The sequence below is a fragment of the Pteropus alecto genome, unplaced genomic scaffold (genome assembly GCF_000325575.1).
Source record: "Pteropus alecto unplaced genomic scaffold, ASM32557v1 scaffold160, whole genome shotgun sequence".
NCBI classification, from domain to species: Eukaryota; Metazoa; Chordata; class Mammalia; order Chiroptera; family Pteropodidae; genus Pteropus; species Pteropus alecto.
Genome location: NW_006429864.1, coordinates 2,327,413 through 2,342,842, shown reverse-complemented (window position 1 = coordinate 2,342,842; position 15,430 = coordinate 2,327,413). Strand labels below are relative to the sequence as shown.

At 56.4% G+C, this 15,430-nt stretch overlaps 1 protein-coding gene across 1 annotated transcript; it reads left to right on the top strand.

Annotated features, from left to right (window-relative positions):
- Nucleotides 1-14,951, top strand: ATP13A1 (ATPase 13A1; the record flags this gene model as incomplete). Its single annotated transcript, XM_015586393.1, has 26 exons — nucleotides 1-288; nucleotides 2,531-2,620; nucleotides 2,728-2,918; nucleotides 4,795-4,867; nucleotides 5,023-5,178; nucleotides 5,262-5,331; nucleotides 5,408-5,514; nucleotides 6,048-6,177; nucleotides 6,303-6,358; nucleotides 6,914-7,040; nucleotides 7,117-7,254; nucleotides 7,331-7,451; nucleotides 7,794-7,951; nucleotides 8,305-8,480; nucleotides 8,560-8,670; nucleotides 9,602-9,727; nucleotides 10,494-10,602; nucleotides 11,806-12,005; nucleotides 12,083-12,179; nucleotides 12,798-12,958; nucleotides 13,029-13,143; nucleotides 13,233-13,429; nucleotides 13,867-14,009; nucleotides 14,193-14,304; nucleotides 14,390-14,533; nucleotides 14,619-14,951. Coding segments are annotated over 26 exons (3,507 nt in total), but the record flags the coding sequence as incomplete, so codon positions are not given.
- Between the last annotated feature and the right edge of the window lie 479 nt (nucleotides 14,952-15,430).

Below are 15,430 nucleotides of genomic sequence, written 5' to 3'. Positions count from 1 at the left end.
GCCGCCGGGCCGGCGCTCATAGCGAACAGCGACGAGCTGGTCGCCGCCGTGTGGCCGTACCGGAGGCTGGCGCTGCTGCGGCGCCTCACGGTGCTGCCGTTCGCGGGGCTGCTCTACCCGGCCTGGCTGGGCGCCGCGGCCGCCGGCTGCTGGGGCTGGAGCAGCAGCTGGGCGCAGATCCCCGAGGCCGCGCTGCTCGTGCTCGCCACTATCTGTCTCGCGCACGCGCTCACTGTTCTCTCGGGTCATTGGTCCGTGCACGCTCACTGCGCTCTCACCTGCACCCCGGTAAGTGTGCGGGCACAAGTCCTGACCCCTAAAGGGTTGGTCCTGTTCGCAGGTCGCAGCCACGACGTTTATGTAGATCCCCAGCCCGACCCGGGCCTCTCTTCTGCTGGCCTTCGGTCCCCAGCGGCGCCCTATACCCTGTAGCGCTGACATAATTTTCGTCCCGCTGCTGACATGCTGTGCGACCCTGACGCAGGAATTCCTCCCCCGGTGTAGTTATTTAGATTCCATAACTTAATACCTGTAAAAAGCTTAGCCCAAGGCCTGGCATATGTCGTTGTCTGATAGGGCTCGTTGATACTAGCTCGCATTCTATCGAGTACTCGGTGGTTTCTCCTGTTAACAGCACTATCTTCCTAGTCGTCTGTTGCCCACCCTGGTTTTCAAAGTGTAAGGCCAGCCCGCGGGATGGGTTTTCATGTCTGAAGCTTTGTTTTTGAAAACAGCATTACTGCTGTCCAGTGCTCAGATGCATCAGGTGCTGCTACCAAAATGAGCTTGAAATGCAGTTAATCACAGCGTTTAAGAGGAGCAAGAGCTATTTGTGAGCAAGTGACTTCACTGCTTGGAATCTCTGTTTCCATCTACAAGATGAGGGTGACGATGGCGAAGACTGCTGTCAGAATAAGACCTTTAGCCCCTAGATCTGGATGCATGAGAGCTGCCCTGGGTCAACAGTTGATATCCATGACTGCCATGGCCCTCTGGGCCTGCCTCATATGCATCGGCAGGTTTGTAGCTATGGGCGCTGAGGTCAGCCTCCAGCCAACTTCCCCTCTGACCCCAAGTGTGTGTCTGCCAAAAGAAGAGGGAAAAGGAACAGCACCAAGGGCTGATGAAAGAGACAGGTGCCCCCCTCCCCATTTTTGACTTTGAATATGGACTGAATCCTTTTTTTCTTGAGAAAGTGCAATCTCCCTTATCCAAACAATCCTCACTCCAGGGGAGGGGCTCAGACTTCTTCTGGGCTTGGTAGATTCAAATCAGTACAATGAAAGATGGCAGCAAGGGACAGAAAAATGGAAAGGAGTTGGGTAGTGTGACACCCCCCCCCCAAACTCCCAGCTGTCTTTTGGCCTGTAGCTTAAAAGTGTGACTTCCTCTCCACGGATGGAGAACAGGGAGGAGCTAAGCACCTGTTAGGTTAGGGCAGGCAGATCTGGGTTTGCATATCAGAGATCTCAAGACACCGGTGCTTCTCTCCGGGTTTCAGTTTCCCCTTGTGCAAAGTAAGAACGTAACACCTACCTTGGGGTGCTGTTGTGAGAAGAAACATAATATCTGCAAAGCGCCTGATATGGGGCTAGGCCTGTGTAGCACTTTGCACTTTTCTTCCATGGCGTTACCAGAATTCAGTTATGTGTTTGTCCTTGTTTTCTGCCTTGTTTGTATTGTCCATAAACTCTCCAAGGAGTGGGGCTTTGTTTTTTCAGGTCATTGCTGTGACACCCCACCCCCCCTTCAAACACAAGCAGTGCTGCGTGTAGCAGAGCGGCAATGGAGTGCGTGCAGCTCATGACTGAGGGCGTGCTAATTGAGCTCCATTCAGTGCCTCCACGTCTTAGGTGCTGAGGAAACAGCAGTGAACAAAACAGACAAAACCTATTTCCTTCATGATAATAGCGAGAGAGATAGAGCTCACACCCAGCAGACAGTGCTGAAGAGAGAGAATAGGGATGAGGATAGGAACATTGTGAAAGAACTTTACATGGGGCATCCAGGGGTGGCCTCCTGAGAAGAAGACATTTGAGTACAGGCCTGGAACTGTGTGACCACATGTTCTAGGCAGAGAGAACAGCAGGTGCCAAGTCCCTTAGCTGAGAGGCAAGGACAAGCCTACAACCTCCTTGGTTTTTCTTGCTAGAGGACACAGTGAGAATAGTAATGGGTTTGGGGGAGGAAGCCAAGCAACAGTGGGCCTGTTGGGCTGTGACAGGGCTGTGACATGAATCAAGGCCTCGTGCTGGGCAGTGTTCTTGCTCTTTGAGTTTATGTCATCGTCATCAGATCCCTGGGCATTGGACGCTGTCCAAGACCCCGATTTTATGATACAGGATCAGAGGAGAGTCAAGGTGGTGTACCTTGTCCCAGTGACACAATGGGGAGTGGCCAATCCAGCACCTGGAGCTCAGTGGCATATTCCAGAAAATGTCCACAGAACTCCTGCACCCAAAACCTCCCCAGTGGAGGCTGTGGGACGGGGGTTAAGAAGGACTCAGCAGCATCACTTTGTTTCTTACAGGAGTATGACCCCAGCAAAGCGACCTTCGTGAAGGTGGTGCCAACCCCCAACAATGGCTCCACTGAGCTCGTGGCTCTGCACCGCGATGAGGTAGGGACCACCTGCCGTGCCTCTCAACACAGGGCTTAGGTGGGATTCCCAGGCGTTGACACCCCCAAGTCAGGGGGCCTCTGCCACAGACATGCCTTCTCCCACAGGGCGAAGATGGGCAGGAGGTGCTGTCCTTCGAATTCCAGAAGATCAAGTATTCCTACGATGCCCTGGAGAAGAAGCGCTTCCTCCCCGTGGCCTTTCCTGTGGGAAACTCCTTCTCTTACTACCAGAGCAACAGAGGGTTCCAGGACGACTCAGAGATTCGCATAGCCGAGAAGAAGTTTGGGAGCAACAAGTGAGTCTTGATATCCTCATGTGTCATCCCTGCTGACAGAGCTGGGCCTCTGCCTGGTGAAGGTGGTGCCAACCCCCAACAATGGCTCCACTGAGCTCGTGGCTCTGCACCGCGATGAGGTAGGGACCACCTGCCGTGCCTCTCAACACAGGGCTTAGGTGGGATTCCCAGGCGTTGACACCCCCAAGTCAGGGGGCCTCTGCCACAGACATGCCTTCTCCCACAGGGCGAAGATGGGCAGGAGGTGCTGTCCTTCGAATTCCAGAAGATCAAGTATTCCTACGATGCCCTGGAGAAGAAGCGCTTCCTCCCCGTGGCCTTTCCTGTGGGAAACTCCTTCTCTTACTACCAGAGCAACAGAGGGTTCCAGGACGACTCAGAGATTCGCATAGCCGAGAAGAAGTTTGGGAGCAACAAGTGAGTCTTGATATCCTCATGTGTCATCCCTGCTGACAGAGCTGGGCCTCTGCCTGTGGTTACAGGCCATACACCTATCCTAGCCAGGGGCCCCTTTCCCGCTTCTGCCCCTTCATACTTCTGAGTTGGGGTGCCTGAGAAGTGAGATGGAGGAGTCCACCTTTTCAACAAAAAATTCCAGGTGAAGGTGGCACCCTTTGAGAAACATATTCTAGTTTTGCCTGAACCTGCCAGCTGACAGGAACCCCCTGGAGGACTTAGGGCCAGGAGCCCTTCCTGGGGAGCCTGGCCCATTGCCTGCAAGAGTTGGCTGTTCATCTTTGTCTTGTTTTGTAATTCCCCTTTTCATTTTAAATTCTTTTTTTAAATGGAGGTTCTCGCCATTTTCATACGTATCCTGGCACTTAAAGAATGGTGAGAAGAAGGACATCAGTGATGAGCATAGCTTCTATTTGTACCAGGTAGAATGGCAGGAGCTCTGTGTGCCTTTTCTTCTTTAATCTTCAACAAAACCGCCAATGCTGACCTGTGGCTAGGAGAGGGCAGAGCTGAGTTTTAGAGTCCCCATCCCAGCCACCATGGTAGTCATCCTGAAAACCCTCAGAACTTCTAGGGTATTCTTTCCTGACTTAATTGTTTACCACAGCCATCAGTCTGACAGGAAGAGTTATAAGAAACGTTTACCGATCCTCACCCCCGCTTTGGTCAGCCATGGTGGCAGCCCGGAACATCCCCTATCATACCATCCTTGCTCATGCAAAGGTGCCCAATGCAATATAGGGTGGGACTCAGTTATTCATTGTTATCACAGTGGGAGACCACTGTGGCTTCTTTCTCTCACGTCCCATGTCTAGGATGTCAGTTTAAAGAGCAGAGCAAGGACAGGCCCTAGTTGTGCTGGCCAGTCCTCTGGCCAGACAGCCTACTACATACAGTGCTGCAGACATACCCTTAGGCTCAGCTTCTCACATTCTGAAGCTCATTCAGGGAGGTTTTGGGAAATCCTAGCTCCAGACCTCCCCTCTCCAGAGTGGGGTGGGGCTCAAGTACCATGTTGCAGGCCCCAGGGGGCTCTTCAACATCTGGCTACCGGTGTTCCTCTGTGTAGCTTCAGGGCTCTTGTCCCAGTCAGATGTTCCTTCTTTACTTGCCTTGTCACCTGACCAGGTGATGGGTTCTCATATCTCACCAGCCTCAATTTGGGGCAGCTGCCTGCAGAGCCTGTTCGCAATTCAGAAGTTTCGTCTGGGTTCTGTGGAGCAGAGGGTTGAGGGTAGTCAGCATGCCTGCCCTGGTGCCCTGGGGACAAAGAGAGCCATAATTGAATGGGGCATCCTATCTAGAAGCTTGCCAGGGCCCTTCGTTTCCTGAGGAGGTGTGCAGTACCACGAGGTAGAGGTGTCAGTGGGGCCTCTAAGGACTTCTACCATGACTAGGCCCGAGGTCTGGTTTCTTGCAGGGCTGAGATGGTGGTGCCTGACTTCTCAGAGCTGTTCAAGGAGAGAGCCACAGCACCCTTCTTTGTGTTCCAGGTAAAACAGCAGCTCCAGCCCTTCTCCCCACCCCCATTTTTTAGAAATTTCACAGGCACAACAACCTATGTCCAATTCCATTCCTCATGGGTCAGGGTCCATGGGTGGAACAGCCCTCAGTGTGTAACCAGTCCTCATTGCATCCCCGGGGACAGGTGTTCTGCGTGGGGCTCTGGTGCCTAGACGAATACTGGTACTACAGTGTCTTCACGCTATCCATGCTTGTGGCCTTCGAGGCTTCCCTGGTGCAGCAGCAAATGCGAAACATGTCTGAGATTCGGAAGATGGGCAACAAGCCCCACACAATCCAGGTGTGGCCAGCAGGGTCCCCACGGTCTCGGGTGGGCCTGGTGTAGGCTGGTCCCCAAAGCTGACCAAACCCCACCCCACCCAGGTCTACCGAAACCGAAAGTGGAGGCCCATTGCCAGCGACGAGATCGTTCCCGGGGACATCGTCTCCATCGGTGAGACCCAGTTCTGCTCCATCCTAGTGGCAGGCCAACCTTGGCTTCTAGTTGACCCTCTGGCCCTGCCCCACAGGCCGCTCGCCGCAGGAGAATCTGGTGCCGTGCGATGTGCTGCTGCTGCGGGGCCGCTGCATTGTGGACGAGGCCATGCTCACGGGGGAGTCAGTACCACAGATGAAGGTGTGCAGCAAGGGAGTCAGGCCACTCGGGTGCATCGCTGACTCACCCTTGGAGCCACCAGCCAGGACAGGGCCAGCATCCTGCCCAGGCACAGATGGAGGTGGGATGGAGCCCCGGCCCGGGAGGCTGGACAAGGCAGAGTGGGTGCAACATCTGGACAGAGCTGCCAGGTCTCCTGGGGGTCAGTGCCCTGCACGGAGGGAAGCTGGGTGGCAGTGAGAAGAGGACACAGAGTTTCACAGTGTTGGGGCATCCGGATGCCCTGGGGTATCAGAACAAGGTAAACTGAGAAATGGGGAAGGTGTGATTTCTGGGACAGGCCAGGTGCCAGGTCAGAGGGAGGCGATGCGTGTGCAGGTAGAGGAAAGTCAAAGTGGGGCCTCTATCCCTGGCGAGATGCGCTGACCTGGGCAGGGAGTCCTACGAGGAGTAGGCAGGCTTCTCCAGCCCCAGGGTCCAGCTCTCCAGAGACGGGGTGGAGGACGCTTAAGTGGGATGGGCCGTCAGATTCACTGTCCTCCCTTTCTCCCTAGGAGCCCATCGAAGACCTTAGTCCTGACCGGGTGCTGGACCTACAGTCTGACTCCCGGCTCCACGTAATCTTCGGGGGCACTAAGGTGGTGCAGCACATCCCCCCACAGAAGGCCACCACGGGCCTGAAGCGTAGGTGCCTTGCGGGTATCTGAGGTGTCCAGGACCCATCACCCCCATCCTCTCCACGTCTGCTGGGCCGTGGGAAAATTGAAATGAACAGACACGAGTGACGTTGATTCTTTTTGTCTCCGCAGCGGTCGACAGTGGGTGTGTGGCCTACGTCCTGAGGACTGGGTTCAACACATCCCAGGTGTGGCACTTTGCCTGGCTCTGGGGAGGGCGGGCCCCAGGGCAGGTGGTAGACAGCGGCCCTGTCAGACTCAAGAACGCCCACCCCACAGGCTCACTCTGACGGCAGGTACTGGGCCAAGGGCCTTGCAGAGGTGAGCTACAGACCAGGCCTGTTCTCCCCAGCTGAGAGCCTGGTGGGAAGCAAACAACAGACCAGCTGTTAGCATATGCTTTGGGGTCATGAACAGAGTCGAGCCCATGAACTCATTAGAGCAGCAAGAGGACTCCTGGGTAGGGACAATGGCCAGACCTTCCATGAACTGCTGTCTCCTGTCTCAGATGCCACTACCTTCCCCAATTCCCAGGCCTCTGCCATTGGTGTGCCTGTCTCTTAACCGAGTTGCAGCCACCCACATGTGGTCCCTGGAGTAGCTGCTTCCTCAGCTGCAGGACTCACTCATTGGCCCAGGCAGGTGCTCCCTGTCAGCCAAGGGAGGATCTGGCTCTGATGCCCTCAGGTGGGGGAGGCTGCCACCCACACCCCATCCCCCAGGAAAGGTGTTTGTCTCTCCAGGGCAAGCTGCTGCGCACAATCCTCTTTGGGGTCAAAAGAGTGACTGCAAACAACCTGGAGACCTTCGTCTTCATCCTTTTTCTCCTGATCTTTGCCATCGCAGCAGCCGCATATGTGTGGATTGAAGGTGAGCGCTATGCCCCCTACCTGTCTGCTGGGTCCTGTGCCCACCACCTCCAGTCTGGCAGGCCCTGTCTTCGCAGGCACCAAGGACCCCAGCCGGAACCGCTACAAGCTGTTTCTGGAATGCACACTGATCCTCACGTCAGTCGTGCCCCCTGAGCTGCCCATCGAGCTTTCTCTGGCCGTCAACACCTCCCTCATCGCTCTGGCCAAGCTCTGTGAGTGCTTGGGGCAGGGACAGGACACTGAGGGGCTAGTTCTGGCAGGACTCCTGACCCTGGCTTCATCTCTCAGACATGTACTGTACGGAGCCCTTCCGGATCCCCTTTGCTGGCAAGGTGGAGGTATGCTGCTTCGACAAGACAGGAACCTTGACCAGCGACAGCCTGGTGGTGCGTGGTGTGGCTGGACTCAGGTGAGTGTGGAAGCCAGAGCCTTGAGGTGGCCAGCCAGCAGCAGAGGGCCTTCTGGGAGCTCAAGGGACTGACTGCCCCACCCAAGCCCCCAAAGTGAGGGCCTGTCAGAGGCCCTACTGCAGAGATCTGATCCAAGGGGCTCCTGTGCAATCTCAGTATGAGTGACAGTGACATGGGAATCACCTTGGTCGTCTGAAACAGGCACAGGTGTTACAAGGACCACATTTAACTGCACTGCTCATGCAGTGACTGGCATGGAGTATGGGGGTCCATCCCTCATCCTGGCTGACAGTCCCCAGGGGCTCCTCCTTCCTGTAACCAGCTGTTCCCCGTCCTTGCAGAGATGGGAAGGAGGTGACCCCCGTGTCCAACATCCCTGTAGAAACACACCGGGCCTTGGCCTCCTGCCACTCCCTCATGCAGCTGGACGACGGCACCCTGGTGGGTGACCCCCTCGAGAAAGCCATGCTGACAGCCGTGGACTGGATACTGACCAAAGGTGAGGGGCTAGAGTCTCGGGTCCAGTACAAACACACTGCCCGCTCTCATACCCTCAGGCCTGCAGTCCAGACCCCTCAGAGAAAACTGTGTCCAGCTCAGACCAGCAGGCGGGCAGATGTCCCTGACCTAGGACAGGCCACACCCTTGGGGTTTTCCCTGGGTTGGAACCCACCCCACCCAAAGCTACAGGGCAGGATCCTCTGAGTCTAGACCTTCCAGCTCTGACCCCCTGAAGCCAGGAGCCCCCACAGGCCCCGGGTTTGGGGGTGGGGGTAGGGAGGAGGGACAAGCGGGGGCCTGGCTGCCTCTTTGGAGCGAAGGCCCTCAGGACTCGTACTTATTTGTTTCCAGATGAGAAAGTATTCCCCCGAAGTATTAAAACTCCGGGGCTGAAAATTCACCAGCGCTTTCATTTTGCCAGTGCCCTAAAGCGAATGTCCGTGCTCGCCTCCTACGAGAAGCTAGGCTCCACTGACCTCTGCTACATCGCGGCTGTGAAGGGGGCCCCTGAAACCCTGCACTCCATGGTGAGCTGGGCCTGGCCCCGGGGTTCATGGGGGAGGTCAGCGCGAGGCGGTTGGTGACGTCTCCCTGCATTCCCTGCAGTTTGCCCAGTGCCCACCCAACTATCACCATATCCACACGGAGATTTCCCGAGAAGGAGCCCGCGTCCTGGCCCTGGGGTACAAGGAACTGGGGCACCTCACCCACCAACAGGTAAGGACCCAGGTTTCCCCCTTGCCAGACCCTCCATCCACATCACCTGTGGCCCCTCAGTGCTGCTGTGAGCAAACACGATTTCATCTTTTTCCTCTCTCGTCTCTACCTTTGGAGACTCCAGGCGGCATTCGGTCCTCGGTCCCTTCTCCTCTGGGTGCCCTGCCCCCATGGGACCCCATCCCATCCTCAAGCCCTGGCCACCTCCGCCCACCCTCCCACACCCACAGGTCCTCATACCCCCTTGGGGGAACATCGGGAGGCATCTCGATTCCCCATCTCCAGCCCAGCCCTATCCCTTCCCAACCCAGCCACCTGGTCACTGCATGATTTAGGAGCATCCCCAGCCCTACGCACCCCCCATGCCTCATCAGCTTTCCTCCCACCTCCACTGCCAATGCTCCTCCTCTCTCTGCTTCTGCCTTGGCCCTCATCCAGGCTGTTTGCACCCAGCAGCAAGAGATCCTTCCAGAACTCACACATGGTCACACCTTCCTCAGAGCCACTCCTGCTCAACACTTCCCCTGACTGCCCCTGTTCCCTTGTCTTCATCTCTCTCATGGCACTCAGTACTCTTAATTCTGTGATTTTCTTTATTGCCCACCTCCCCCGGAAGAAGACAAGCTTTGCAAGGGTGGGGATTTTTTGGTTTCTGGCATGACGTACAGGGTGAGTGTATGCCGAGTAGTTAGCAAAGGAGAATTCTGACTTTACTGACAAGAGCTGAGCCACAGGGCCTCCGTGATGTACTGTGTCCACTGCGGGGAGTGGAAGTATCATCAGGGGTGGGAACCACCCAGCTACTGTGACACCCCTGTGCCACAAGAGAGAACAAGGCCTTTTCTGACCTCCTTACTTACCCAGCACGTTGTTAGAGCTTGGGAAATGGAGGAGGGGCCGGTCGTGAAGGTACTGCCATGTCTGTCCACAGGCCCGGGAAATTAAGCGAGAAGCCTTGGAGTGCAACCTCAAGTTCGTTGGCTTCATCGTGGTCTCCTGCCCACTCAAGGCTGACTCTAAGGCTGTGATCCGGGAGATCCAGAACGCCTCCCACCGGGTATGGCTGCTGGACTCCACACCAAGCAGCTCAGGCAGGCGGGTGGGTCTTGGGTCTTTTTTACAGAGAAGGGGATATGACAGCAGAGGATACTTCCACCTTTAGTGGAGCAAGTAGGGGTAGGTGTCCGAGTCTTCACAGGGAGGACACCATGGCTGAGCTTTGTCACAGCTTGGACACTCAACTGCCCTGGGCTTGAGGCTACTGTCCAACCCAGCTGGGCCTTCCCTTCTCATAGTGCTCCCTTGGGCCCCCAACACCCATGGGAGGCTAAGGCTGGGTTGGGAGAGGTGGATTCAATACCCACACAGACCTTGTCCGTCTGCCAGTGGCTTTGGTCTGTTCATCCTGGTGGTTGTGTTCTCTAGTTTGGGAGTCAGGATGCACTTCAGGGCGTGGGAGGGAAGTGAGCAGTCTCAGAGGGTAGTAACGTGGTTATTCCCGCCCCTGGCACTCAGCAGGCCTCTCCAGCTCTAAGCTGAGAGGCCAGAGCATGTGGTTCCCACCCATCCTACACATAACCTCCTGGGCTGCTACCAAACCAAGAAGGTCCACACCAAGAGCTGGTTTGTAGTTTGTACTGCAAAGAAAATGTATGGGTGTTGTCAGAAACGCACGCATGTATTGTTTTCCTAAAATACCCTCAGGTGGGGGTTGATTGTGGCTTCCAGAGCCAGGACCTCCCTCTGTGGCCTTCCTTAGAGGGGCCTCAGGCACCAGGTCTTCAGGCTGGAGTTCTTTTCCACTGAGCCTCTGTCCTTCTCAGGTGGTCATGATCACAGGTGACAACCCACTCACTGCCTGCCATGTGGCCCAGGAGCTACACTTCATTGAAAAGGCACACACGCTGATCCTGCAGCCTCCCAGAGAGAAAGGTGAGACCCTAAGTGACTGGGAGCTGGGGGAATTGTGAGTCCAAGAACAGCTCCTGTCCTGGTGGCTGTCCTGCATGCCAGGCCTGAATAGCACACCTAGTGTCACTTGAGTACCTGTGACAGTAGCAATAGTGTGACACGGACCTATGGATCACAGTCCTCCTCGGGCCATCTGACCAGGGAGCTCCATACCGATGTGTCCAGATAGTCACTGGCTCTGGGATGAGTGACTTAAAACCTCAAGGCAGTTGGCTACAGTCACACCGACTCTAGGCCTGGCGGGTTGCCTTTGCTCAGGGGCTGCTGGTGCTCAGCATGGCCAGGCCCTGGGCACAGGGCTTGGTGTACATTCCCATATTCCTCCACCCTGCACAGGAAGTCTTACCATCCTTGTGCCACATGGAAGGAAGCCATCCAAATCAGCTGTTGGGACCCCACTTCATAGACAGTGAAAGAGAACAAGGTCCTTGGTCACTGTCACTAAGCATTGGAACCTAGATAGCCTGACTCCAACCACTGGCCACTGTTAGGTGACCAAAAATTGTTCACTCAGTTGGCTGCAAGCGATACCCCTGAGTCAAACTAATCGATGGGCAAATCCAGCCCCAGTCCCTCTCTGGCTGGTGGGATGCAGTCTGTCAGTGCCAAGAGATGGCGCCCAGTGCAGGGCCTGGCAAGGAGGCAGCATGCACCAGGGGCATTACAGGGCTACAGGCCAAGGGAGGGTAAGTGTAGCTGCACTAACAAAAGGACAACAACAAAAGCTGGGTCAGAGTTGGTTTCCTGCCCAGCCAGGACAGCTCAGGGTGAGCCGTCCAGTGCCAAACGGGCCAGTGGGCCAATCAACTGGAAAGAGGGAGTAGATAGCAAGTGTCGGGCCAGAGGAAGTGACTCAGGGTGTCCTGGCCCTGGGAGAGTGCAGTTTCAGGCAGGGGCGCAGGGGTGGGCTAATTAACAGGCTGGGGATATGCCCAGGTTCTAGGATCCCTCATCCGTATTGAAGGGTTCTATGGACAATCTCTGTGGGGCACCCAGGGGTCCAGGATATAGGTAGGTGTAGATGTAGTTATGGAGAGATAAGGAAGGCCGAGTCAGGAAGGTGCTCCGGAAAGGAGAGGCTAGGACCGGGCATGTGGGATCTGAGTGAGGAGGTCTGCCTGGGCAGCTGAGCCCCATCCCTGACCCTGGGCACCGGCCCTGCAGGTCAACCCTGCGAGTGGTGCTCCATCGACGGCAGCATCGTGCTGCCCCTGGTCCAGGGCTCCCCGAAGGCGCTGGCCCTGGAGCATGCGCTGTGCCTCACAGGCGATGGCCTGGCCCACCTACAGACTGAGGACCCCCAGCAGCTGCTGCGCCTCATCCCCCATGTGCAGGTGTTTGCCCGCGTGGCCCCCAAACAGAAGGTAGGTGCAGGGGTGATGCTCGGGCGAGAACCTGAGGCAGCACGTAGCCCTCACTTGGCCTTTCTCTGCCCACACAGGAGTTTGTCATCACCAGCCTGAAGGAGCTGGGCTACGTGACCCTCATGTGTGGGGATGGCACCAATGATGTGGGTGCCCTGAAGCACGCTGACGTGGGTGAGCCCTGTGGGCAGGGGCTGTTCCTTGTTCTGCCAGTTTGGGCTCAGCATCGAGAACAAGTCACCAGGCATGAGCAAGCAGCAAGGGGATGTGGCAGAGCCAGTAGGATTGGGGATTCAAGGGTCTGCAAGGGCAGGAAGGACAGACACAGGTGTCTGAGGCACAGTGCGTCTGATGGGGAGAGTTTGGGGAGCCAGGGAGGCTCTGTGGGGCAAATGTGACTTGGTTTGCTCAGGCCCCCTGGGCACAGAGATCAGGGAGAAATGGAACAAGTGGGGATGCATAACCGGAGCGGAAGCACTGCCAGTGATTCCCAGCCTTGGATCAGTGTTGACAGAACATATTTTTTGGCTTTTTTTATCGACTACATTTATTGAGTAGTATTTACCTCTTAGAATCATGATCCTTGGCAATAAACTACTTTAGAAATCGGTTTTGACCCGTTTAGAGTTGTATTTTATGAGTTTTGGTTTTTAAGTAGTTTGTAGAAAATGAAATAGATGCTCTCCAAGGTGTTCCTTGGGGAAGTTTGGCTCCATCTTGGCATTGAGCAGATACCACACTCTGGCCCGAAGCCAGGGGACTCTACTAGATCCTAATGCACACACCCCCCAGGTGTGGCACTTCTGGCCAATGCCCCTGAACGGGTCATCGAGCGGAGGCGGCGGCCTCGGGACAGCCCCATCCTGAGCAACAGCGGTATCAGAGCCAATTCCAGGGCAGCCAAGCAGAGGTTGGGGCTCCCGCCCCCAGAGGAACAGCCCACCTCTCAGAGGGTGAGTCTTGGGAAAGGGGCACCAGCACCCCCTTGTGGTTCAGTCTCATTGCCTGCCTCCCACCCCACAGGACCGCCTGAGCCAGGTGCTGCGGGACCTGGAGGATGAGAGCATGCCCATCGTGAAACTGGGGGATGCCAGCATTGCCGCACCCTTCACCTCCAAGCTCTCATCCATTCAGTGCAGTGAGTCCTGCCACCTACCCTGTCCCCCCTGCCCACCCTGCATGGCACCCATGCCCACACCTGCCTCTCCCCTCCCCCCATCTGCGCAGTCTGCCACGTGATCAAGCAGGGCCGCTGCACGCTCGTGACCACACTGCAGATGTTCAAAATCCTGGCGCTCAACGCCCTCATCTTGGCCTATAGTCAGAGCGTCCTCTACCTGGAGGGTGTCAAGTTCAGCGACTTCCAGGCCACACTGCAGGGGCTACTGCTGGCTGGCTGCTTTCTCTTCATCTCCCGCTCTAAGGTAGGCTGGGACCCCAGGCAAAGCAATAGCTCCCACCTTAGCCAAGGGCACCCTCTGCCTCTCTGAGCCATGGCACCCTCCCTGGAGGTGCTGATAGGCTTCGTGGATTTGTGACCAGGGATGCTTGGGCCAGCCAGGACAAGACGTTAGAGGGGCCGCCATGTATTATCTTATTTCTTCCCCACAACAGCCCTCAGGGTGGGAGCTATGGTCCCCATGTTACAGATGGGGATGATTGTGGGGCAGGGCAGGTGCCCACTGAGACTCTTTCCAGTGGCACAGCTTGGGCCCCAGCACTGTCCACAGGCAAGCCGGGCTCTGGGGGCTGGTGCTGACCTGTAGCCTCAGGATGTGGTGACCGCCCTGCACCAGGCCTGCGGAAGGCTCTCTGGGCTTTGACACCCATCCATCTCTTTGCACCCCCGCCACCACTGCAGCCCCTCAAGACCCTGTCCCAAGAGCGGCCCCTGCCCAATATCTTCAACCTGTACACCATCCTCACGGTCCTACTCCAGTTCTGCGTGCACTTCCTGAGTCTCGTGTACCTGTACAGGGAGGCCCAGGCCCGGAGCCCTGAGAAGTGAGTACTGCCCCAGCAGGTATTGCAGGGGGCACCCAGAGCCGGCAGCATCCCTGTGGTGGGAGGTGGGAGGAGGATGCACTTGCAGAAGTCAGCCGGGGACAACCAGGGTCAGGCAAAGCCCTGGTTATGTGCAGGGGCTGCGGGAGCCATAAAAAGGCCCTGATCTCACGCTTCATATAGGCAGGAGCAGTTTGTGGACTTGTATAAAGAGTTTGAGCCAAGCCTGGTCAACAGCACCGTGTACATCATGGCCATGGCCATGCAGATGGCCACATTTGCCATCAACTACAAGGTGAGCCAAAGCCCCAGCCTGAGCATGTTCTACCCACCTGCTTAGCCCCCACAACACACAGCAGTCCATCCATCTGTCCCTGCAGGGCCCTCCCTTCATGGAGAGCCTGCCCGAGAACAGGCCTCTGGTGTGGAGCCTGGCCGTGTCTCTCCTAGCCATTGTGGGCCTGCTCCTTGGTTCCTCACCCGACTTCAACAGCCAGTTTGGCCTCGTGGACATCCCCGTGGAGGTGAGTAACCCTGTAGACGTGGCCCTGGGACACAGCCTGGGCTCATCAGTGGGCACCCAGCTGACTATCACTCCTTGCCCTGCAGTTCAAGCTGGTCATCGCCCAGGTCTTGATCTTTGACTTCTGCCTGGCACTCCTGGCTGACCGCATCCTGCAGTTCTTCCTAGGGACACCGAAGCTGAAAGTGCCTTCCTGAGACGACTGTGCCAGATTCTGTTGTTTGTCCTGCTGCCGCCAGGCAGGAGCATCATGTGGGCCCCGGGAGGGAACACTGCCCCCACAGCAAGGCTGGCCCAGCTTTGCCCACCAGACTGAGCTGGGACCACCCCCTCCACAATGGCTGTCCGCGGGCCTGGCTGGCAGACTAGCCCCCAGCCAGCATCTTTGGTAAATAAAGCAGCATACACAATTGTAAGAAGCCCTGCCTCCACCTCTGTCTGCACCGATCAAGGGGTCACCAGGAGGCTGGGTGGTCACCGAGGAAGGTCCTGGCATAATCCTAGAAGGCTGTGTGAGGTTGTTAATGATACTGCAACATAGCACTTGGGTGGGCTGATCTTGTAACACAGAGAGCTCTGCCTAATTCCAGGTTTAATAAGCACTCCCATACTTCTATGGTCTCAACTTCACATTTTGACACACACTTGGGCTGGTGGGGGGTGGTCTTAAGATGGGTGGCATTCCCACATCATTACAAATACTGACTCAGGTCACACTCGTTGGATACCTGAGGTCCTGAGCCACACAGGTGCTGTGCCATCTCAGAGCCAGGCTTTGACCTAGCAGCCTGGAAGGTGCTCAGCCCTCATACTGACACTACTAGGAGCCTTCTCAGCCTTCATACTGACACTACTTCTTTTCAAAGGCACTCACTCACTGTAACTGAAGTACGTCAGA